Source organism: Oncorhynchus mykiss, chromosome 1 (assembly GCF_013265735.2).
Source record: "Oncorhynchus mykiss isolate Arlee chromosome 1, USDA_OmykA_1.1, whole genome shotgun sequence".
Lineage (NCBI taxonomy): Eukaryota > Metazoa > Chordata > Actinopteri > Salmoniformes > Salmonidae > Oncorhynchus > Oncorhynchus mykiss.
The window spans coordinates 29,264,954-29,291,456 of NC_048565.1; the positions used below are offsets into that span (position 1 = coordinate 29,264,954).

Below are 26,503 nucleotides of genomic sequence, written 5' to 3' on the forward strand. Positions count from 1 at the left end.
CTGCTCATCTGCGTGAACGTGCCTTAGACATGCTGCAAAGAGGCATGACGACTGCAGATGTGGCCAGGGCAATAAATTGCAATGTCCGTATTGTGAGACGTCTAAGACAGCGCTACAGGGAGACAGGACGGACAGCTGATAGCCCTCGCAGTGGCAGACCATGTGTAACAACACTTGCACAGGATCGGTGCATCCGATCATCACACCTGCGGGACAGGTACAGGATGAAACAACAACTCCCAAAGTTACACCAGGAACGCACAATCCCTCCATCAGTACTCAGACTGTCCGCAATAGGCTGGACTGAGGGCTTGAAGGCCTGTTGTAGTAAGGCAGGTCCTCACCAGACATCACCTGCAACAACGCCGCCTATGGGCACAAATCCACCGTCGCTGGACCAGACAGAACTGGCAAGTCGCGGTTTTGTTTCACTAGGGGTGATGGTCGGATTCGCGTTTATCGTCAAAGGAATGAGCGTTACACCGAAGCCTGTACTCTGGAGCTGGATCAATTTGGAGGTGGAGGGTCCATCATGGTCTGGGGCAGTGTGTCACAGCATCATCGGACTGAGCTTGTTGTCATTGCAGGCAATCTCAATGCTGTGCGTTACAGGGAAGACATCCTCCTCCCTCATGTGGTACACTTCCTGCAGGCTCATCCTGACATGACAATGCCACCAGCCATACTGCTTGTTCTGTGTGTGATTTCCTGCAAGACAGGAATGTCAGTGTTCTGCCATGGTCAGCGAAGAGCACCCCCCCCCCCCCCCCCCCCCCCCCGGGACACGTTATTCAATTTCTGTTAGTCACATGTCTGTGGAACTTGTTCAGTTTATGTCTCAGTTGTTGCGTCTTGTTATGTTCATACAAATATTTACAGATGTTAAGTTTGCTGAAAATAAACGCAGATGATAGTGAGAGGACGTTTCTTTTTTTGCTGAGTTTATATAGTGTACTTTAATGACAGTCATGCCACCAATGGACGCCCTTGCCAAGTTTGTGTTTACTGTCTAATGTATAGTTGACATGAGAGACCACAGTGACCAATATGGACAGAGGAACTGAAGGCCAAACCATGAGACCACCCCCATGTTCTCTACTGACCTTGTGGTCCCTGTAACAGAAATGTGACCCTTATTTCATATAGAACGGCTTCTGTATGTTAGCTCCGTTGGGCAACAATCAGCTTGCCCTCCCCCCGTCTCATCATGGGCAGTGTGAGACCTCCCTCCTCTACCCAGGGGTGAGGACAAAGCAGAGCACAGCCAGTTGGGAGGAGAAGGAGGGGGGTTAGCTGGCATCATGCCACCCTCCCCTGCCTTTCCCGGCTGAGTGAGGAGGTGGGTGGGCAGGGAGGGGAGCTGTGGCTAAGATTGATGAGGCCAGGTCTGTGGTCTGGGTATTGAGTGTTACAGAACATACTTCCTGCTGGCATATCCTGCCCTCTCCCTTCGCTGTGCGCCCCCAGCGCTCCAAGCCCGCCCCAGCCCTCCACATCTGCCCCAGCGCTCCACGCCCGCCCCAGCCTTCCACGCCCGCCCCAGCCCTCCACGCCCGCTCCACGCCCGCCCCAGCCCTCCACACCCGCCCCAGCGCTCCACGCCCGCCCCAGCCCTCCACGCCCGCCCCAGCCCTCCACGCCCGCTCCACGCCCGCCCCAGCCCTCCACGCCCGCCCCAGCCCTCCAAGCCCGCCCCAGCCCTCCACGCCCGCCCCAGCCCTCCACGCCGCCCCAGCCCTCCAAACCCGCCCCAGCCCTCCACACCTGCCCCAGCTCTCTACGCCCACCTTTTTGGAACTCCTAATTGTCCTTATGAATATTTTAAAGGCGAGCAAGTATGGGGGTTGAGGACGGGGGTTTGGTTTCAAGGGCTCTGACAGCTAATGATCCACTCTGTGGGTGCAGGGAGAGGGAGACAGGGAGAGAGAGAGAGAGAGAGAGAGAGAGAGAGATGTTGATGAATTAGAGAGAGGGGGAGGGAGGTGGGAGCGGGGAAAAAGATGTTAAGTGAACTTCTTGTAGTAGTAATAGTTTGTTTTGTGAATGGTTGTTTATACCTTTTTATCTTTAATATAGCTGTCTAGAGCTAGTTGGATGTAATGGAACGTGTTCGTCTCATTTGTTCCCAATCTTTTAAAGATGTAGATAATGATGACATTGAGATGCCTTTATCCTCAATTTGGACTTCAATTCCCAGTTGACTAAATTGTCTGAAAATATCCAAGCCACTGATTGAAAATGTGTTCTCTTTGACTGTGGCAACTAATATCTTTGCCACGTCCGTTATTCAACAAAGTCTCTGAGCAGCTGCCTGTCTCTCGGAGGGAATGGTATTGCTCTCTGCTGTGCAATTTATTCTTACTCAATAATATAGCGGCTATATTTATCAAAGTTTCAATCTAGCCAGTCAACCACAATCATTTTCTGCTCTACTGTAAATTGAGCTGACCTGAGACAGAGGCTTTCTCCTCCCTGTCTGTCCTTTAGGGACACGCAGACCACAGCTCAGTCAGGATTACTCTACTTTTATATGTCTTACTCTGTTTGGTGTATCAGCTCAGACCTAACCGTGGTCTCGCCATTGTCCTGTTTTTGAGAGGATTGGATCAGACTTTAGGATATATTGTTTTCCAAACAGCTGCAGTCCGGTCATAATAACCTAACAAAACACAGTCTGTCCTGTACAGCTGAGAAGGTGCACCTCCTGCTGTATTTCCTGTCAGACAATGGGCCGAAGGAGGGGAAGGACATGCATGGGGTCATATCCTGATATCAGTTAGATCACTGATGATGTGGAATGGTCATGAGATTAAACCAGATATGTCTGGGAATCAAAACCAATTTCCTTATCTAGCCCTCCCTACTCTCAGACCAGGAATATGACCATTACCAGTGTGTAGAGAGGAGAAGCTGTTAGGGCCCTCGGTAATGGCATACAGTACATACAGCCACTAGCTGGAGACTTCACGAGAACAACCAACATACCCTTTTCCCCCTCAAGTGAAATCTACATCACCAAAGGAAAAATGGGAACATACTCACAGTGAAAGACTTGTCTCTTAAGATGTTATATAAAAGCTAAAATATTTGTGAGCAGATGAAAGCCTTGCTATCAGCCGCCTCCCCATGCTGATTCTCAACAGTGTTCACACTCAAAGAGGCCCTTTGATAACCACATTAGATGGAACGGGCCGGACACAATGGTGATGTCATGAGGATTAGCACGCTACCTTGCTTAGTGCGGCAACGTGCACAACAGCGAATTCACAACACTGCAGGGTGGGTGTGCAAGGTGGGGACACAGTTGAAATGAGGTGAGGAACACTACAGAAGCAAAAATAGTTCAAATATACATTATTTATATAGACTTTAATCAAATTATAATGGCTCTTAAAGCATTATTTTGGTGTGTGTTCTATATAGCTACCACTGGAAGACACTGACAGTTCAGCCACAACCTGCCTTCTCCCCACATTTGAGAAGTTTGGCTTTTGTAACGACATCTACTGTCTACTTCCAAACTCCCTTTTATTCACATTCAGTACATGAATAAGTGAAATGTAAAAAGCTCGGCACAAGCGGGGGGCATTGGAGTGTAATGGTGTTCCATCTAAGGCAGACTGCAGCAATTGCTTTGGCCCATTTCAGTGAAAGTGTTTCACAAGGAGCAGGTATGGTAGGTGGCTTATGCAACAGCTTTGGCTCCACTTTATCTTTAACTCATTAAATTATGTTTTCTTAAAAGTTCAATGTAAATGGGGCTATAATATAAACTCTGCGGTTGTGGTTAAATCATACACTCAAAAGACTCAACTTTTTTGTTTTGATTGGAACAGTTATGTTTATTTTCTGTGACATAAACATAGATCTAAATGGAACACTATATTTGGCTAATATGGCTTCGACAGCAGGCACCTTGCCTCGTCTCGAGCAAGATGGCGCCGACAGAGAAGGTCGCCTCACTTCTAGTCATTTGGAAACTTTGCAGTATTTTGTTTTTTTTTATGTATTATTTCTTACATCATATGTACACTACCATTCAAAAGTTTGGGGTCACTTAAAAACGTCCTTGTTTTTGAAAGTAAAGCAAATTTTTTGTCCATTAAAATAACATAAAATTGATCAGAAATACAGTGTATGTAACGGTTTTCTTCCGCTGAAGGAGAGGAGGACCAAAATGCAGCGTGGTTAGTGTTCAACATCTTTAATATAGATGATAAACAAGAACACTACAAAATACAGAACAACAAATGTGAAAACCGAAACAGTCCTATCTGGTGCAATGACACAAAGACAGAAGACAATCACCCACAAAATACCCAAAGAACATGGCTGCATAAATATGGTTCCCAATCAGAGACAACGACAAACAGCTGCCTCTAATTGAGAACCAATCTAGGCAACCATAGACATACAAAACTACCTAGAAAGAAGACAGCCCCATAAACATACAAAACCCCTAGACCAGACAAAACACATAAATCCCCCATGTCACACCCTGACCTAACCAAAATAATAAAGAAAACAAAGATAACTAAGGCCAGGGTGTGACAGTGTAGACCCTCTTAATGTTGTAAATTACTATTTTAGCTGGAAACAGCTGATTTTTTATGGAATATCTAAAGAGGCGTACAGAGGCCAATTATAAGCAAACATCACTCCTGTGTTCAAATGGCACGTTGTGTTTGCTAATCCAAGTTTATCATTTTAAAAGGCTAATTGATAATTAGAAAACCTTTTTGCAAATATGTTAGCACAGCTGAAAACTGTTGTCCATATTAAAGAAGCAATACAACTGGCCTTCTTTAGACTAGTTGAGTTTCTGCAGCATCAGCATTTGTGGGTTCGATTACAGGCTCAAAATGGCCAGAAACAAATAACTTCCTTCTGAAACTCGTCAGTCTATTCTTCTTCTGAGAAATGAAGGCTATTCCATGCGAGAAATTGCCAAGAAACTGAAGATCTCGTACAACGCTGGGTACTACTCCCTTCACAGAACAGCACAAACTGGTTCCAACCAGAATAGAAAGAGGAGTGAGAGGCCACAGTGCACAACTGAGCAAGAGGACAAGTACATTAGAGTGTCTAGTTTGAGAAACAGATGCCTCACATGTCCTCCAATGGCAGCTTCATTAAATAGTACCCGCAAACAACAGTCTCAACGTCAACAGTGAAGAGGCGACTCTGGGATGCTGGCCTTCTAGGCAGAGTTCCTCTGTCCAGTGTCTGTGTTCTTTTGCCCATCTTAATCTTTTATTTTTATTGGCCAGTCTGAGATATGGCTTTTTCTTTGCAACTCTGCCTAGAAGGCCAGCATCCCAGAGTTGCATTTTCACTTAAAACTAGACACTCTAATGTACTTGTCCTCTTGCTCAGGCCTTATACCCTCGACACGGATATAAGAACCTCTCCCATCCTCCTTTCGGCAAATCCGACCATGACTCCATCTTGCTTCTCCACGCCTACAAACAAAGACTCAAGAGGGACGTTCCGGTGGTCAAGTTCCGGTGGCCTGTCCTCGAGGGCCTTCACAGTGTTCTACAGGAGCACCAACAAGAGCATACTGTCGGGCTGCATCACAGCCTGGTACAGCAACTCCACCGCCGCAGACAGACGGGCGCTTCAGAGGGTGATACGTGCAGCTGTTGGGTGCACATTGCAGGACACCTACAATACCAGGTGTTGCAGGAAGGCCAAGAAGATCATCCAGGACCCCAGCCTCTCAAGCCATGCCCTGTTCTCCCCGCTTCAATCGCTCAGGCGCGGGCAGTACAGGAGCACCCCCCCCCCCCCCCCCCGCCCACAACAGTCACTTACCTTACCTGACATAGAGATAGAATTGATCGCTCCATTCTAACATCATATGAAAACAATGATTTTCTATATAACGTACAATTGAGACACTGCTTCAATAGCTCATACTCTTGCGTTTGTAAGTTTAATATAAATGAACAACAGGTGCTCTGGAGGAGATGAGTGATACTGTAGATGTTATCATCAGTATGGGGGTTGGGCATACAGTACTATGAGTGAACAGACACATTTCAAGGCCTCTCTCACTTTCGGAACATCAGAAAAAAGCCTGTTCTTTTAACATTACACTCACACACTCACTATGATGCCCCGCTGGTTTGACGTCAGACAACCAGATTTTAATTTTTGGTGTATAGAGCCAACTTTCTAGCAGTCCAGGATGGCTGTGAGAAAATATCTGCTGGCCTGGTTCCCGCTGCTCTTTATGAGCCTCCATGAGCCTTGTGAATAGATTACACAAGTTCAATCATCACTACTCTCTGTCTGCAGCCCCATATACAGACAGACTCACCACACACCCTCCATTATAAATGTTGTTGTTGAAAAGCCCTATAAGTTCTAATGTATTCACACACCTCCAGCTTTGCTTTCTTAAAGGACTTTTGGTATTTGTTTCATTTGTCCACTATTGATACAGTCCCTAAATGTTTTTCATGTCAGCAATCAAGTTTTCAAAATATTGAACTTTCAAAATACAGAAATTGTCAGAGTATGATATGACCTTTGAAAGTGAATTTCTGAACTATAGAAGGAATAGGAATAGAAAGGAAGAAATGGAATAGAACGAACACAACTTGAATTTTGTTTACCATAATTCAGCATTGATTGTATTTTTTTTGTGTAAACGTTTGTATGTATTACTGAACCAATAGTATAGAGTAAAAACCTTGGGTTGAGTGATGTCTGATGGCCTTCAGGGTTCCATGTGGCCCCTTCTAAGGCCATGTTAGTGTGAGGCTGTGTGTGATTGGCCGGGCCGGGGAGCCAGGGCCTGACAGGTGTTTGGGGGAGAGACACCTGTTTGGCCATGTGCTGATTTAGTGATCCATTTACTGGGAGCTGCGGGCAGCGTCTGTGGGACACCCGAAACATGCCAAGTCATTTAAGGAGGAATTACTGCCGTGCTGTCCCAGACCTTCACTCTGTAACGTGCTCAGCTAGGAGTTTCTCGGAGAGGAAATCTGTCACTCTTCACTCTTTCTTAGGCATGAATACATTATATGCTGTCATAATGTTTAATTTCAATTCATCTTAGATCACAGAGGTCAATATTGACTTGTGAAATGAATTAACTAGATATGAGCACTCACTGTTGGGGTTTGTGCTGTTTAGTCTCAGTGCAATATGTTCCATGGTTTGTTCTGAGTGCTGAGTGTCCCTGGCACTGGATGTTTCCACTCTGGCCCCTCCCTGAGTGGCTAGCAGGGCACGGGGCCAGGGGCAGAGGGTGCGGCTGGATGGAAGTGCTGCCTGCGGCCCTGCCCATCTCACATAGCCATGGCCGGCCAGCCCAACCCAGCTATTCCCATAATGAGCAGGTTTGGACTTTAATTTGCAGGTCCTGATCAGATCTGTGGCAGTCTGGCGGAGAAAGTGCATAGTTTCCCTGGTAAACATAGCCTTAACAGGAGCCTAACTGAAGAGCAGCCTCAGTAAACAGGAAATGAACCAGGAAGGCGTTTTCTTCGAATGAGAAGAATGCCCCGGCTCTGTACCACACCAAACACTAGTGGATCTAAATGCACATTTACACATGTTGTGTATCATTCATCTCTCTCTCTCCAGTAACATTATCAGACAGATATGACTGATATGATTTCGGTGCTTTTCAGAGTTCCCCTGCTTCAGATTTTAGCTCATACACTATTTCATCAAGTGTTTAAGCTAGAGTAGAGTGTATAGTTTGTATTTGTATTATTAAGGCAGCATCTACTCTTACTGGGTTCCAAACACATTAAGGCACTTACATCACACATAAAACAAAAGATAAAACAGTACATCATATAATATTATTACACCACTACATATCTACAATATAACAATATTACGTGTGTGTAGAGTGTGTGTGCTAGTGTGTGTGTGCTTATGCGTGTGTCTATACCTGTGTGTGTGCCACTTCACAGTCCCTGCTGTTCCATAAAGTGTATTTTAATATTTTTATTCTTCTGACTCTACTGCTTAAATCATTTACCTGATGTGGAATAGAGTTCCATGTAGCCATGGCTCTATGTAGTATTGTGCACCCCCCATAGTCTGTTCTGGAGTTGTGGATTGTAAAGAGACCTCTGGTGGCATGTCTTGTGGGCTAGTAGTTTAAACAGACATTCAGCTTGTCAACACTTCTTACAAAAACAAGTCAATCTCTCCTCCACTTTGAGCCATGAGAGATTGACATGCATATTATTAATGTTAGCTCTCTGTGTACATTTAAGGGCCAGCCGTGCTGCCCTGTTCTGAGCCAATTGTAATTTTCCTAAGTCCCTCTTTGTGCCACCTGACCACACAACTGAACAGTGGTCCAGGTGGGACAAAACTAAGGCCTTTGTTGATAGTGTTGTTAAGAAGGCAGATCAGCGCTTTATTATGGACAGACTTCTCCCCATCTTAGCTACTGTTGTATGTTTTGACCATGACCTCAACTTGCTCAATTTCCACATTATTCATTACAGGATTTAGTTGAGGTTTAGGGTTTAGTGAATGGTTTGTCCCAAATACAATGCTTTTAGTTTTTAAAATATTTAGGTCTAACTTATTGTTTGCCACCCATTCTGAAACTAACTGCAGCTCTTTGTTAAGTGTTGCGGTCATTTCAATTCGCTGTAGTAGCTGACGTGTATAGTGTTGTGTCATCCGCATACATACAGTAGATACACTGGCTTTACTCAAACATTTTAAAAAGTAAGGGGCCTAGACAGCTGCCCTGGGGATTTCCTGATTCTACCTGGATTGTGTTGGAGAGGCTTACATTAAAGAACACCCTCTGTGTTATGTTAGACAGGTAACTCTTTATCCACAATATAGCAGGGGGTGTAAAGCCTAACATACGTTTTTCCAGCAGCAGACTATGATCAATAATGTCAAAAGCCTCACTGAAAAGCCTCACTGAAGTCAACAAAACAGCCTCCACAATCTTTTGATCACCAATTTCTCTCAGCCAATCATCAGTCATTTGTGTAAGTGATGTGCTTGTTGAATGTCCTTTTCTATAAGTGCGCTGAAAGTCTGTTGTCAATTTGTTTACTGTAAAATAGTATTGTATCTGGTCAAACACAATTTTATCCAAAAGTTTACTAAGGGTTGGTAACAGGCTGATTGGTCGGCTATTTGAGCCAGTAAAGGGAGGTTTACTATTCTTGGGTAGTGGAATGACTTTTGCTTCCCTCTAGGTCTGGGTGACACACTTTCTATTAGGCTTAGATTGAAGATATGGCAAATAGGAGTGGCAATATCGTCCGCTATTATCCTCAGTAATTTTCCATCCAAGTTGTCAGACCCTGGTGTCTTGTCATTGTTAATAGACAACAATTATTTTCATCTCTTCCACACTCACTTTATGGAATTCAAATTTACAATGCTTGTCTTTCATAATTTGGTCAGTTATACTTTCATGTGAAGTGTCAGCGTTTGTTGATGGCATGTCATGCCTGAGTTTGCTAATCTTGAAAATTGAAAAAATCATTAAAGTAGTTGGCAATATCAGTGTTTTTTAAATTTATGAGCCATCTGATTCAGAGAATGATGGAGCTGAGTTTGCCATTTTCCCTAAAATGTCATTGAAGGTGTTCCAAAGCTCGCTGTTGATTTCACGTACATTATCAAGCTTTTCACACATATTATTCAGATACTGATAGTTAACACTTGGTGGTCTATAGCAGGTTCCCACAAGGCTTTAGGTGAGGCAGATGAACCTGAAGCCATATTACTTCAACAGTATTTAACATGAGATCCTCTCTAAGCTTTACAGTAATGTGGTTCTGAATATAGACCCGCATCACCGCCCCATTGGCATTTCTGTCTTTTTTGTAGATGTTATAACTATGTATTGCTACCACTGTATCATCAAATGTATTATATAAGTGAGTTTCAGATATAGTTAGAATATGAATGCCATCTGTTACTAGCTAGTTATAGTTATTGATTTCATGAACTTTGTTTCTTAGCCTACATATTTTAATGTGGGCTATTTTTTAGCAATTTTATGGGATGCTTGATTGTTTTTATTGCTTTACTGGGAAGCTTATCAGATGTAGACATGCTTATGTTATTTATGTTTGATTAGGGTGAGCTTCACACAGTGGACTTCCTACTAGGGCACACACCGCCTCAGTGCTAACAGTATAACTCTGGTTCATAGGCACTTGATTACTGCATACAATAGCTGTAGTTTGATTCAGTACTGGTACATTTGTAAAAGTTAAAAGTTAAAGTAAACTGTGCCTTGGTAGACACGCACATTGTATAGTAGGAAATCATTGAAAACCAGTAAAGTTTCATATTTCAATCCTAGGAAATCCGACAGTAGTGTGTCATACAGAGCTTGTCAGCATGTTGGGATCTGGGTCCTTCCACCAAATCGGCGCCCTTTAAGAAGTGTAACTTGATCATAAAAAACTTTAGATTTCACAAAATGTTAACATTCTGTCATAAATAGCACATGTTCAACTTCATAGAAAAAAACATGTTTTCCCATCTCAAATTACTATAGTAAGTGTCTATTAAGTGCCAAATAAAGTAACAGGGTTGACCATATTAGAGTTGAAGATGTAATCTTAAATACCTTTATTCATAAAAAAAATAACATTTATTGAATTCACCATGTGGTCTATATTAAAGGGCACTTAATTTAATATAACAGGCTTTGAAAATGTAATATTCAGTATTGGTGCACAATACTTAAAATAAAAATCATTGCAAAAGGCACTATTTTCGTGGAACGACCTAGTTACTGTAAGCAGGGCTGGGTAAGACATGTTGTTAGATAGAGATCAGCCCAAACACCACTGTACTGTCAGAGAGCTGTCAGCAGATGCCAGCTGCTGCTGCAACGCCCATGAACACCCACACACACACCAGCGTTACCTCCTGCACTCCAGGATAATGGAGATGGAGGCAGAGACGAAGGGCTCATTAGTGCCTTTGAGTCCTACTCCTCTCCCTCACACTGTGACCCCTCCATCCAGAGGAGTCAGTGACTGCTGTAGACATCCGGCTCAGAGGCAGCCCAGAGACAGGGTAGGTCACCGCTCTGGGCCTGCAACAGCCTGATAGGGGAACCTGAACAGCACATATATAAATCAAACTTGATGTTCTCTGACTGGCTTGATATCACATGCTGTCACGTGCTGTCATGGGTTTTCGTTACCACCATCATTCACAGTTTTAACAAAGCGGAGAGAACTGCTCCTTTGATAGAAAGTTATAACAAGCGCAACACAGTTTCACTCTTTTTATTTAGTTAATTTGATAGTGTGCAGTCTTTTTAAGAGGTCAAATGAAGCTATATCACACCATACTGTGTGCTCTTTACTCTTACAATAATCACTCCATTTCATGCTCTAATAAGCGTATTTGACCACATACAGTATAGTAATCCATTTTATTTCCTACATTACTTAACATTGATAAAATCCCGTGAGTGGCAGCCATGCTGAATTAAAGTCTGCAATGTTTTAAACTGCTGCTCTGTTGGATCCTCTTATACCGGGGTGTCTTCCAGCTGGGTGGCTTATGATAACTGAGAGATAATGAAATATGCATTGAAACACACACATGCAGCAACAGAGCGGGAAGATAGAGAGAGAGAGAGAGAAGGGGGGTTGGGTAGAGGTTGAGAAGAGAAAGAGAGAGAGAGTGCAGGGAGAAGAGTGCAGAGAAATATTTAGTTTAATATGTGATGGTCTCTAAAGGATGAAAGGATAAGGATTGACATTTCAATTTGCCTATCATTATTAACCATTGCATAGGAAGATAGTATTCATCCCGTTCCCTGCTCATACCAGCACACTGGCAAGCCAAAAAATAACAAATTAATTCAATTTTTTTTTGATTATTTATAAATGTACATGTGAAGGCAGGTGTATTATAATTGATGTATTACAAGTCATTGAATATCTGTCATATGTATTCAATTAATTAGTGTCTTGACTTGAATGATGCCTTTTACTTATGTTAGTATTTTTGTTCATGTTTTGTTATGGGAACAGGTTTGTAGAGGTGTATTGTAACCTACCTAGCCAGAGAGTCATGTGGTAGTAGACTGAGTATCCTGCGGTATATATTGTATGTGTGAATTGTGCAATTTTATTTCAGAAATTAAGAAACAAAGGCCATAATGACCTGTGTGCCAGTCCTGATCCAGATGACTGTTTTGGGCACAGCCCCCTCATGGACGACCGTTTCGGCAAACTAAGCGAAGAGAGTGATTTAATGTACAAGCGCTGTGGTGTAAGTACTTTTTCCCTCTCCTGCCATTTTGTGTTGATTCCTGTTTTTATGTTGATGTTCACTACAGGCGCTAAACAAGAAAGAACACAGAGGCTGTGATAGCCCGGACCCTGATGCCTCATATGTCCTCACCCCTCACACAGAAGAAAAGTATAAAAAAATTAATGAGGAGTTTGATAATATGATGAGAAATCATAAAATCGTAAGTAAATGCAATGATTTTGCTGCTTGGCTTTGTGGCACAAAGGATTTTGACCTCCTTTTGGTTTGACTTTTTCTTCTTTTTTTAATTATCCCACCCTGCAACCTCTGTCAACTACTATAAGCAAACATGGACTATTCAAGCATAACCTTTTTTCTGTTCATTGGAAGTGTATTTGTTTATTTTGTTGATTTGTTCTGCAACTTATATTTTGGTACACCCTGATAAGATCACATTGTTATGACAGGTTGAACCTTTTTAAAGCTCTATTGGGAAGATCATATTGAAAACTATAAGAAAAGGAAAGTGCATTTTTGTTATTGTGGAGGAGAAGCTTCTTTATTATAAAAGACACATTTCCCTCTGAAAAAAAGAGGAAGATTCCTCCACTGGCTTAAATATTGACTGGTTCTGTAGCTTTGGTGATTTATGTATTTTTTCCCAAAACCCAATTTTCACCCCCAAGCAGATCGAGAAATTGAATCTCTTTCAGTGCCTGGATCATTTGGCGAAGGGGGGGATAATTTTTTATTCTTTTTTTTTAATCTTCCCTCCCCTTTGCTCATTGTATGATCTTTCCTGGTTTCTCATCTTGGTGGGTCCTCCATTCACTTGGGCAATTCAATAAGTATTCGCCAAATCACAACATCAGTGGACTATCACTGTTTATCTTCCACTCTTTCATCAAGCTACTATCAGACTGGAGGTGACCAAAGTACCCTGGAATTACACAGAGCTTTACCTTAAGACAATAGTGATCTTATTGCGGGTGGCAATCATAGAATCCTGCATAAAGTATAGTGCTTCAACTGTTGTTTTCTCTCTAATTCTGACATGGAGAGCACCATTGTTTGCAATTAACACACTAATAATATCACTAACTGACTGCCTCACTGAACTATGCTGTGAATGGAGTGGTCTCACTGTCACCAGTTACTCTCACAAACTATTTGGATTGTCAGCACTGCACTGCACTGACATGGAGTTTTGATCCAAAATGCAAGTCGGACGTTTACATACACCTTAGCCAAATATATTTAAACTCAGTTTTTCACAATTCCTGACATGAAATCCTAGTAAAAATTCCCTGTCTTGGGTCAGTTAGAATCACCACTTTATTTTAAGAATGTGAAATGTCAGAATAATAGTAGAGAGAATGATTTATTTCAGCTTTTATTTCTTTCATCACATTCCCAGTGGGTCAGAAGTTTCCTTACACTTAATTATTATTTGGTAGCAGTGCCTTTAAATTGTTTAACTTGGGTCAAACATTTCGGGTAGCCTTCCACAAGCTTCCCACAATAAGTTGGGTGAATTCCTCCTGACAGAGCTGGTGTAACTGAGTCAGGTTTTTGTAGGCCTCCTTGCTCGCACGCGCTTTTTCAGTTCTTCCCACACATTTTCTATAGGATTGAGGTCAGGACTTTGTGGTCAGGGCTTTGTGATGGCCACTCCAATACCTTGACTTTGTTGTCCTTAAGCCATTTTGCCACAACTTTGGAAGTCATTGTCCATTTGGTAGACTCATTTGCGACCAAGCTTTAACTTCCTGACTGATGCCTTGAGATGTTTCTTCAATATATCCACATCATTTTTCTTCCTCATATTGCCATCTATTTTGTGAAGTCCCTCCTGCAGCAAAGCACCCCCACAACATGATGCTGCCACCCCCTTGCTTCACGCTTGGGATGGTGTTCTTCGGCTTGCAAGCATCCCCCTATTTCCTCCAAACATAACAATGGTCTTTATGGCCATTATGGCCATTTTTGTTTCATCAGACCAGAGGAAATTTCTCAAAAAAGTATGATCTTTGTCCCCATGTGCAGTTCCAAACCGGTCTGGGCTTTTTATGGCGGTTTTGGAGCAGTGCATTTTTTGTTGCTGAGCAGTCTTTCAGGTTATGTCGATATAGGATTTGTTTTACTGTGGATATAGATACTTTTGTACCTGTTTCCTCCAGCATCTTCACAAGGTCCTTTGCTGTTGTTCTGGGATTGATTTGCACTTTTCTCACCAAAGTACGCTCATCTCTAGGAGACAGAATGCTTCTCCTTCCTGAGCAGTATGATGGCTGCGTGGTCCCATGGTGTTTATACTTGCGTTCTAATGCTTGTACAAATGAACGTGTTACCTTCAGGCGTTTGGAAATTGCTCCCAAGGATGAACCAGACTTGTGAAGGTCAAAAATTCTTTGGCTGATTTCTTTTGATTTTCCCATGATGTCAAGCAAAGAGGCACTGAGTTTAAAGGTAGGCCTTGAAATAAATCCACAGATACACCTCCAATTGACTCAAATGATGTCAATTACCCTATCAGAAGCTTCTAAAGCCATTTCTGGAATTCTCCAAGGCACAGTCAACTTAGTGTATGTAAACTTCTGACCTACTGACCTATAAGTTAAATAATCTGTCTGTAAACAATTGTTGGAAAAATTACCTGTGTCATGCACAAAGTAGACGTCCTAACCGACTTGTGAAAACTATAGTTTGTTAACAAGAAATTTGTGGAGTGGTTGAAAAACGAGTTTTTCAGTGTATGTAAACTTCCGACTTCAACTGTATATTTTGGGAAATAACACAATTAGACTATCCGGATAAAAATAAGAAACGTTGATGATTTGCAGTGCTGACTATTACAATGCAAGTCTGAACACCTGGTACAAGACACTTGCTATTGTGCACGTTTTGATCTGTAATGTTTTTTAAATAGCAAAGTTATTGTTTTGTGCATTTACAGAAATATAGTGGTCATCTGTTAATTTTATACATTAGTATTTATATATTATACAGGCTTATGTCAGCATCCAATAAACCTAGATTTGGAACATTGCCATCAGTTAATAGGACTGCTCTGTTAACCATACCAATGTGATTGATGTGGCGCCATCTCTGCCATTTCCTTCCCAGTGTGACCATCAGCCCAGCGCCAGGTCTTTGATTCTCTTCATGTCTCTGTGTTTCCCTCCTGTAGCCCACAACGCTGCCCCAGCAGAACTTCCCCATGCATGTGGCAGTGCCAGTCTCCAACCAGAATACCATGTCCTACAACCCAGGAGGATCCATGAGCAGCCAGGCCCTGACCCAGGCCGCAGCCTCTCTGAGTGACAGCGGGATGCTCTCCCCCCCTCAGGCCTCCTTACACAGGAGCGGGGGTCAGCAGAGGCCCTCCACTCAAGGCAATGCGGGTCAGTTCCACTACACCTCACTGTTGTTTTCACTACACCTGACAATAGTACGTACATGGTGGTAACTATGTATGTACTTCTCCTATGAAGTAGTGATGCACGACATACGCCTAGTTTCCTGAAACGAGTCACATATGAACACGTTTATTTTAGGTTATATAAAGAACATGATTTAATGAAAAGCAGAAAACAGACACAACATTGTTTCACATTCTTTAATAAACAGAAACAGGCAATTGGCTACACAGCTGGCTTCACAGTTTCCCCACCAAATAGGCCTACAAGGAAACACGACATATCTCGATGATGTTGAGTACGTGATGGTCTGTGGGTTACTTATTACCTTCCACAAAAAGTTTTGCTTGACAAAAAGATGAGTAAGAATTCTACATTCCATGTATTCTGGAGCATGAGTCCAGCTTCTTTGGAAGGATTGAGTGCTGTATCCAGGCTGATCCCTGGCTCCCAGCTGAAGGATGCAGATGGTTAATCATATAATTTCATGCATCTTATTAGCTGGCATGCTGGGAAGGACAGACCTGGCGTGGGCCCCAGCCCAGCCGGAAAAGTATGTCCTCAGGAGGTACTGATTAGTTCACTCTTGCTCTGCCCGACAGGCCCTCAGCTCAACCGGCTGCATACATTTGCCTACGACATGGTCAACGGCCTCTCTTGTCAGTTTCAATTGGTCATTCCATGCTCTTTGGCACACTTCATTGCATGCGAGGGGACTGTGTTGTCTGTATGTGAGGGGAGCATTAAAGCTGTAATATGTAACTTTTTGGCAGACCTAAGCAAATTCCCATAGAAATGTGAGTTATAGATATGTCATTCTCATTGAAAGCAAGTCTAAGAAGTGGTATATCATTTCTATATGCTCTATTTCTATTCTTCCAATCATAAGTTTAATTTGTGTGTCTTTTACTTTCGTTTTTGTACACCAGCTTCATTTAGCTGAAAATACAATATTTTTAGTGGTTTAAAAAAAATTGTTTTTTTTTCACCCAAGTTTAGATGGTAAAATGATTCTCTACACTATAGAGTGCTTGTTTTGCCACAAACTGAAATTAGTCAAACTATTAGAATTTTAGCAACCAGGAAATAGTGGAGCGATTTCAACCGGCTCAAATCAGTCTTATGTAGCAATATCTGAAATTGTGTGTTTTATATTGGATAAAAGTAGAGACTCAAAATGGTAAATCATACACTACAGTCGTGGCCAGAAGTTTTGAGAATGACACAAATATTAATTTTCACAAAGTCTGCTGCCTCAGTTTGTATGGTGACAATTTGCATATACTTCAGAATATTATGAAGAGTAATCAGATGAATTGCAATTAATGTCACGCCCTGGTCTTAGTATTTTGTGTTTTCTTTATTATTTTGGTCAGGCCAGGGTGTGACATGGGTTTATTTATGTGGTGTGTTTTGTCTTGGGGGTTTCGTAGGTATTGGGATTGTGGCTTAGTGGGGTGTTCTAGCATAGTCTATGGCTGTCTGGAGTGGTTCTCAATCAGAGGCAGGTGTTTATCGTTGTCTCTGATTGGGAACCATATTTAGGCAGCCATATTCTTTGAGTGTTTGGTGGGTGATTGTTCCTGTCTTTGTGTTTGTTGTCACCAGATAGGCTGTTTAGGTTTTCTCACGTTTGTTGTTTTGTATTATGTTCATGTTTGAGTTTTTCCTTTATTAAAGAACATGAACACCAACTACGCCGTATTTTGGTCTGATCCTTGCTACACCTCCTCGTCAGAGGAGGAGATAGAAGAAAACCGTAACAATTAATTGCAAAGTCCCTCTTTGCCATGCAAATTAACCGAATCCCTTAAAAACATTTCCACTGCATTTCAGCCAAGCCACAAAAGGACCAGCTGACATCATGTCAGTGATTCTCTCGTTAACACAGGTGTGTTGACGAGGACAAAACTGGAGATCACTCTGTCATGCTGATTGAGTTCGAATAACAGACTGGAAGCTTCAAAAGGAGAGTGGTGCTTGGAATCATTGTTCTACGTCTGTCAACCATGGTTACCTGCAAGGAAACATGTGTCGTCATCATTGCTTTGCACAAAAAGGGCTTCACAGGCAAGGATATTGCTGCCAGTAAGATTGCGCCTAAATCAACCATTTATTGGATCATCAAGAACTTCAAGGAGAGCGGTTCAATCGTTGTGAAGAAGGCTTCGGGGCGCCCAAGAAAGTCCAGCAAGCGCTAGGACGTCTCCTAATGTTGATTCAGCTGCGGGATCGGGGCACCACCAGTACAGAGCTTCCTCAGGAATGGCAGCAGGCCGGTGTGAGTGCATCTGCACGAACAGTGAGGCGAAGACTTTTGGAGGATGGCCTGGTGTCAAGAAGGGCAGCAAAGAATCCACTTCTCTTCAGGGACAGACTGATATTCTGCAAAGGTTACAGGGATTGAACTGCTCAGAACTGGGGTAAAGTCATTTTCTCTGATGAAACCCCTTGCCAATTGTTTGGCGCTTCCGGAAAAAAGCTTGTCCGGAGAAGACAAGGTGAGCGCTACCATCAGTCCTGTGTCATGCCAACAATAAAGCATCCTGAGAACATTCATGTGTGGGGTTGCTTCTCAGCCAAGGGAGTGGGCTCACTCACAATTGTGCCTAAGAACACAGCCATGAATAAAGAATGGTACTAACATGTCCTCCGAGAGCAGCATCTCCCAACCATCTAGGAACAGTTTGGTGACGAACAGTGCCTTTTCCAGCATGATGGAGCACATTACCAAAAGGCAAAAGTGATAACTAAGTGGCTCGGGGAACAAAACATCCCCAGACCTTAATCCCATTGAGAACTTGTGACCAATCCTCAAGAGGCGGGTGGACAAACAAACACCCACAAATTCTGACAAACTCCAAGCATTGATTATGCAAGAATGGGTTGCCATCAGTCAGGATGTGGCCCTGAAGTTAATTGACAGCATGCCCGGGCGGATTGCAGAGGTCTTGAAAAAGAAGTACTGCAAATATTGACTCTTTGCATCAACGTCATGTAATTGTCAATAAAAGCCTTTGACACTTATGAAATGCTTGTAATTATACTTCAGTATTCCATAGTAACATCTGACAAAAATGTCTAAAGACACTGAAGCAGCAAACTTTGTGGAAATTAATATTTGTGTCATTCTCAAAAATGTTGGCCACCACTGTACAGTTGAGGAACAATGGGAAAGTCATTATGCTTTGAAAGTTGATAAACTTGTAAACTCACTTTTGAGAAAATGTCCTTTGAATGTTTTGTTACTATTTAACCATGGCAATGTGACTGGGAATATGGCAAAGGCAAAGTGGAGTTGTAATTCAACGGCTCAAACACGAGACGTATGTGGCAGGGTCTACAGGCAATCATGGACTACAAAAGGAAAACCAGCCACATCGTGGACACCAACGTTTTGGATCCAGACAGGCTAAACACATTATTTCCCCGCTTTGAGGATAACAAAGTGCCACAGACGCAGCCAGCTACCAAGGACTGTGGGCTCTCCTTCTCTGTGGCTGGCCCAGACGGCATCCCTAGCAGCGTCCTCAGAGCAAGTGCAGACCAGCTGACTGGTGTGTTTACAGACATATTCCCTATCCCAGTCTGCTGTCCCCACTTCCAGATGGCCACCATTGTATCTGTACCCAAGAATGCAAAAGAAACCTAACTAAATTACTATCTTCCCATAGCACTCACTTCTGTCATCATGAAGTGCTTTGAGAGGCTAGTCAAGGATCATGTCACCTCCACCTTACCGGTCACCTTAGACCCACTTCAATTTGCTTACCGCCCCAATAGGTCCACAGACGATGCCGTCGCCATCATACTACACACTGGCCTATGCCATCTGCACAAGAGGAAAACCTATGTAAGAATGCTGTTCATTGACTATAACTCAGTATTCAACAACATAGTACCCTCCAAGATCATCATTAACCTCGCGGCCCTGGGTCTGAACCCCATCCTGTGCATTTGGGTCCTGGACTTCCTAACAGGCCGCTCCCAGGTGGTGATGGTAGGAAACATCATCTCCACTTTGCTGATCCTCAACACTGGGGCCCCACAAGGGTGAGTGCTCAGCCCCCTCCTGTACTCCCTGTTCATCCATGACTGCATGACAATGCACGACACAACAGTATTAGGCTTGATTACCAACAATAACGAGACAACCTACAGGGAGGAGGTGAGGGCTCTGGGAGTGTGGTGTCAGGAAAATAACTGCTCACTCAACGTCAACAAAACAAAGGGGATGATCGTGGACTTCAGGAAACAGCAAAGGGAGCACCCCCCCTATCGACGAGACAGCAGTGAAGAAGGTGGAAAGTTAAGTTCCTCGACGTACATATCACTGACAAACTGTAATGGTCCACCCAGACAGTGTGGTGATGAAGGCGCAACAGCGCCTCTTCAACCTCAGGAAGCTGGAGAAATTTGGTGTGTCACCTAAAACCCTCACAAACTTTTACATATGTACAGTTGAGAGCATCCTGTCGGGCTGTATCATCACCTGGCATGGCTACTGCACCGCCCACAACCGCAGGGCTCTCCAGAGGGTGGTGCGGTCTGCACAACGCTTCACGGGGGGCAAACTACTTGCCCTCCAGGACACCTACAGCATCCAATGTCATAGGAAGACCAAAAAGATAATCAAAGCCAACCACCCAAGCCACTGCCTATTCACCCCGCTGTCATCCAGAAGGCGAGGTCAGTGCAGATGCATCACATTTGGGATCGATCGACTGAAAAACAGCTTCTATCTCAAGGCCATCAGACTGTTAAATAGCCATCACTAGCACAGAGAGGCTGCTGCCTACATACACAGACTTGAAATCATTGGCCACTTTAATAAATGGAACAATAGTCACTTACATTTTTATTTTTTACATTTATATAACCAGGTAGGCTAGTTGAGAACAAGTTCTCATTTACAACTCCGACCTGGCCAAGATAAAGCAAAGCAGTTCGACACATACAACAAAACAGAGTTACACATGCAATAAACAAACATACAGTCAATATTACAGTAGAAAAAAGTCTATATACAGTGTATGCAAATGAGGTAGGATAAGGGAGCTAAGGCAATATACAGGCCATGGTGGCGAAGTAATTACAATATAGCAATTAAACACTGGAATGGTAGATGTGCAGAAGATGAATGTGCATAGAGATACTGTGGTGCAAAGGAGCAAAATAAATAAATACCTACAGTATGGGGATGAGGTAGTTGGATGGGCTATTTACAGATGGGCTATGTACAGGCTGCTCTGACAGCTAGTGAGGGAGATAGGAGTCTCCAGCTTCAGTGATTATTGCAGATCATGCCAGTCATTGGCAGCAGAGAACTGGAAGTTAAGGCGGCCAAAGGAAGAATTGGCTTTGGGGGTGACCAGTAAGATATACCTGCTGCAGCGCGTGCTACGGGTGGGTGCTGCTATGGTGACCAGTGAGCTGAGATAAGGCGGGGCTTTACCTTGCAGAGACATGTAGATGACCTGGAGCCAGTGGGTTTGGCGATGAGTATGAAGCGAGGGCCAGCCAACGAAAGCGTACAGGTTCCAGTGGTGGGTAGTATATGGGGCTTTGGTGACAAAATAGATGGCACTGTGATAGACTGCATCCAATTTGTTGAATAGAGTGTTGGAGGCTATTTTGTAAATGACATCGCCGAAGTCGAGGATCGGTAGGATGGTCAGTTTTACGAGGGTATGTTTGGCAGCATGAGTGAAGGATGCTTTGTTGCGAAATAGGAAGCCGATTCTAGATTTCGAGATGCTTAATGTGAGTCTGGAAGGAGAGTTTACAGTCTAACCAGACACCTAGGTATTTGTAGTTGTCCACATATTGTAAGTCAGAACCGTCCAGAGTAGTGATGCTGGACGGGCAGGCAGGTGCGGGCAGCGATCGGTTGAAGAGCATGCATTTAGTTTTACTTGCATTTAAAACCAGTTATGCATTAGGGGGCGCTATTAAAATTTGGGGATGAAAAACATTCCCGTTTTAAACATGATATTTTGTCATGAAAAGATGCTCGACTATGCATATAATTGACATCTTTGGAAAGAAAACACTCTGACGTTTCCAAAACTGCAAAGATATTGTCTCTGAGTGCCACAGAACTGATGTTACAGGCGAAACCCAGATAAAAATCCAACCAGGAAGTGCCGCATTTTTTTAAACCGCCTCATGCCAATGACTCCTTATATGGCTGTGAATGAGCTACGAATGAGCTTACGTTTTCCACGTATTTCCCAAGGTGTCTAGAGCATTGTGACGTCTTTTTACGCATTTCCATTGAAGAATAGCCGTAAGGGACCACATATAGCAATGGTCACATGGTGTCTCCCGCAGAAAATCTTGCGTAAAATACTGAGGTAGCCATTTTTCCAATCGCTTCTTATGAGAAACCAATTGCCTCGACGGATATATTATCGAATATATATGTTAAAAACACCTTGAGGATGGATCCTAAACAACGTTTGCCGTGTTTCTGTCGATATTATGGAGTTAATTTTGAAAAAAGTTTTGCGTTGTAATGGTAGCATTTTCCGGTCGATTTCTCAGCCAAGCATGATGAACAAGCGGGAGCTATTTGCTATCTAACTGGGAGTCTCCTGAGTGAAAGCAACCAAAGTTCTTCAAAGGTAAATTATTTAATTTGGTTGCTTTTCTTATTTTCGTGAAAATGTTGCCTGCTGCCAGCAGAGCCTAGCATAGCATTATGCCATGATAAACTTACACAAATGCTTGTCTAGCGTTGGCTGTAACGCATATTTTGAAAATCTGAGATGACAGTGTTGTTAACAAAAAGCTTGTGTAAGCTTGTGTTTGAATATATTTATTTCATTTCATTTGCGATTTTCATGAATAGGAAAAGTTACTAGGGGTATTTATGTCCGCTGCATTATGCTAATTCGTTTGAGGCTATGATTACGATCCCGGATCCGGGATTGCTCGTCGCAAGAGGAAGAGCAGTTGGAGGCCAAGGAAGGAGAGTTGCATGGCATGGAAGCTCATCTGGAGGTTAGTTAACACAGTGTCTAAAGAAGGGCCAGAGGTATACAGAATGGTGTCGTCTGCGTAGAGGTGGATCAGGGAATCACCAGCAGCAAGAGCGACATCATTGATGTATACAGAGACGAGAGTCAGCCCGAGAATTGAGCCTTGTGACACCCCCATACAAACTGCCAGAGGTCCAGACAACAGGCCCTCCGATTTGACACACTGAACTTGATCAGAGAAGTAGTTGGTGAACCAGGTGAGGCAATCATTTGAGATACCAAGGCTGTTGAGTCTGCCGATAAGAATGTGGTGATGGACAGAGTCGAAAGCCTTGGCTAGGTCGATGAATACGGCTGCGCATTAATGTATCTTATCGATGGCGGTTTTGATATCGTTTAGAACCTTGAGCATGGCTGAGGTGCACCCATGACCAGCTCTGAAACCAGATTGCATAGCGGAGAAGGTACGGTGGGATTCGAAATGGTCGTTGATCTGTTTGTTAACTTGGCTTTCGAAGACCTTAGAAAGGCAGGGTAGGATAGATATAGGTCTGTAGCAGTTTGGGTCTAGAGTGTCTCCCCCTTTGAAGAGGGGGATGACAGCGGCAGCTTTCCAATCAATGGGAATCTCAGACGATACGAAAGAGAGGTTGAACAGGCTAGTAATAGGTGTTGCAACAATTTCGGCAGATAATTTTATAAAGAGAGGGTCCATATTATCTAGCCTGGCTGATTTGTAATAATAATGTTACTTTAATAGTGTTTACATATCTTACATTACTCATCTCATATGCATATACTGTATTCTATACTATCTACTGTATCTTAGTCTATGCCGCTCTGACATTGCTCATCCATATATTCTTAATTCCATTCCTTTATTTGTGTGTATTAGGTATTTGTTGTGAAATTGTGAGATACTAATGGTTACTGTAGATATTGCTGCACTGTCGGAACTGGAAGCACAAGCCTTTCGCAACACCCGCAATAACATCTGCTACACACGTGTATGTGACCAATAAAATGTGTATTTGATTTGATTTGATTATTACTATTGGAGAGCCCTTATTTGTCTACACCCATCGTTCACACCCTCTGAAGCTTTATCCCCACCCATCTCTTTAAGGGTTGACTGAGCGTTCTGTACTAACAACAGCCGTCAAGCACCCAAGCTAACTTGCTAGCTACTTCCAGACACAAATAAGAGAACACTGAACATTACTCGCCCTAGCAGAGCTGGTTAGGCTGTTATGTTATCCAGATCGTTGGTGACTGTAACTGTGCTGCTGGCAAGAATTGAATTATGCTTTTTTGCCGATATTCAAAGGGTGTTGAGTGTTCGTAAATTCATCAGCTATTCTTCTCTCTGACACACTCAGACGAGAGTGCTCTGAAATCTGAGTAGATGACCAGACTGAATTTACGAACGCACCCGAAGTGGTTACTTGCATAGTGGAGTCTTTTATGAAGACATGTAGCTAGCTAGCTAGGTAAACAGTGAACCATAATCCCAACACATGACATTACTACCCTGCATGAATCTGCAGGTAGCTAACCAAACAGGTTCAATGTTAGCTAGGTAACATTAGGCTAAAGCTAGCCAAGCAAATGGCTCTGAGATATGAATAATAAGATCATACACGTAACGTTAGCTAGCGAGCCAGCCAGCTAATGTTAGCTAGCTAGCTAACGGTACACTTTAACTTTAAATGAAACCACTTTCTGTCAAAATTTGAAACGTGTAATATCTGAAAATGTAGCTAGCTAGACTATCTTACCCATACACATCATTCATGGATGGATCTCCTGTCGGATGCCATGGTTGCCCTTAATTTGAAGATGTAATCCGGACACAGGTGTTTTCTCCATCTCCTTAGCTATCATACTCGAATTCAACTGATTTCAAAACACTTATGCAGTTTTACTACATGATATTTAAAAAAAAAAAAGTGTGTTCGACAGGATTCCCTTGAGATACTGACCTGCTCAAATAGACAGAAGCTTGCTATATGGTAGACCAATCCAAACTCATCTCTCGGCATGTCCAGCCCACTCATTACCCACTCATTGGCTTAACCAACTAGGCTCATAATTTAAAAATGTCATTCTTATTTACAGATGGCATACAAGTTTGTTATTAATGCACATGAAAGTTCACATGTACGAGAAGGCAATTCTGCCAAAAACATATTTTGATTAAAATAAAATAAAAATAAGTTCACATTCAAATGGCTCTCCTGTGAAGTAGTGATCCGTGACATGTTGGAGTTGGAGTAATGATGCATCCAAGGCTCCAAGACCAGAGGGACAGGTCTTTATTTGGCAATTTGTTCCAAAGAAGAGGAATAGATGGTTGAGTACAGTAACCGAGTAAAATGGCGACAGCTGCTAATGTCTGTCCCTCCGCTATAGTAACACACAATCAAATCACCAAGGACACCAGGAAGGTCACACATCCAACTGTTCCTTCTGGATAGTAACAGAACTAGACTGTCTTTTGTTCTCAATAGATTGCTCACTTTGTGTTGCTCCAAACATGTTTTGTTAAGGGTTTAGAGATGACAACAGTCACTATATTTTCTAAGGGGCTCTCCCTTCATTAGGAACTTGTCTGTGCCTGAAGGAGTTAACATACTAAAGGGTAGTGTTGAGGAGGCTGATTCTCTTTAGCATGTAAATAAATACAAAGTTTCCTTTAAGACTGACACCTCCATACCACCATCCCTCCTCCAGTTTCCTTCCTCCTATTGACAGGTGCATCTGTTATTCCCAGGAAGTAACAAGGCAGCCCTTATATGGCTGGAGAGAGCCTGCAAGATGCCTAGGCCAGCAGAACCCTGGAGGTATTCCGGCCATGACATCCCTCTAAGTCTTCTGTACACAATGACCGGACAGCCTGTCATGGCTGCTATGTGCTCTGTGAGAGGCAGAGGCAGAGGCAGGTGGACATTAACCACTTTCCTTGCCAGGCAGGCCACTGTGTCTCATATGATACAATATTAGGGAGAGTGAATACCTAGTCAGAAACACAAGCACCTGCGATAAAATCTGTAAATCTGTGTACGCGACCAATAAACTTCAATTGTTATATTGCTGTATATAAATATATACACTGCATTCGGAAAGTATTCAGACCCCTTGACTTTTACCACATTTTGTTACGTTACGGCCTTATTCTAAAATGTATTCAATAGTTTTTTTTCTCAACAATCTACATACAATACCCCATATTGACAAAGCAAAAACACGTTTTTAGAAATGTTTGCAAATGTATTAAAAATAAAAATGGAAATATCACATTTACATAAGTATTCAGAACCTTTACTCAGTTCTTTGTTGAAGCACCTTTGGCAGTGATTACAGCCTCGAGTCTTCTTGGGTATGACGCTACAAGCTTGGCACACCTGTATTTAGGGAGTTTCTTCCATTCTTCTCTGCAGATCCACTCAAGATCTGTTAGGTTGGATGGGGAGCGTCACTGCAGAGCTATTTTCAGGTCTCTCCAGAGATGTTAGATTGGGTTCAAGTCCGGGCTCTAGCTGGGCCACTCAAGGACATTCAGAGACTTCCCCCGAAGCCACTCCTGCGTTGTCTTGGCTTAGGGTTGTTGTCCTGTTGGAAAGTGAACATTCACCCCAGTCTGAGGTCCTGAGCGCTCTGGAGCATCTCTCTGTACTTTGCTCCATTCATCTGTCCCTCGAGCCTGACTAGTCTCCCAGTCCCTGCCGCTGAAAAACATCCCAACAGTATGATGCCGCCACCACCATGCTTCACTGTAGGAATGGTGCCAGGCTTCCTCCAGACGTGACACTTGCCATTCAGGCAAAATAGTTCAATCTTGGTTTCATCAGAGCAGAGAAT

General features: G+C 42.9%; 1 protein-coding gene across 6 annotated transcripts in view; it reads left to right on the forward strand.

The window, feature by feature from the left end:
* mef2aa (myocyte enhancer factor 2aa) overlaps nucleotides 1–26,503 on the forward strand; it is a 127,585-nt gene that overhangs the window by 75,996 nt on the left and 25,086 nt on the right. For 3 of the 6 annotated variants that reach the window (XM_036975371.1, XM_021598113.2, XM_021598137.2), the window contains exons 5-6: nucleotides 12,326–12,460; nucleotides 15,431–15,644. In XM_036975371.1, coding sequence (XP_036831266.1) covers nucleotides 12,326–12,460; nucleotides 15,431–15,644 — 349 coding nt within the window. Of the gene's footprint in view, nucleotides 1–12,123; nucleotides 12,259–12,325; nucleotides 12,461–15,430; nucleotides 15,645–26,503 lie in introns of all 6 variants that reach the window. The other 3 variants (XM_021598107.2, XM_021598130.2, XM_021598145.2) reach the window with 2 other exon arrangements.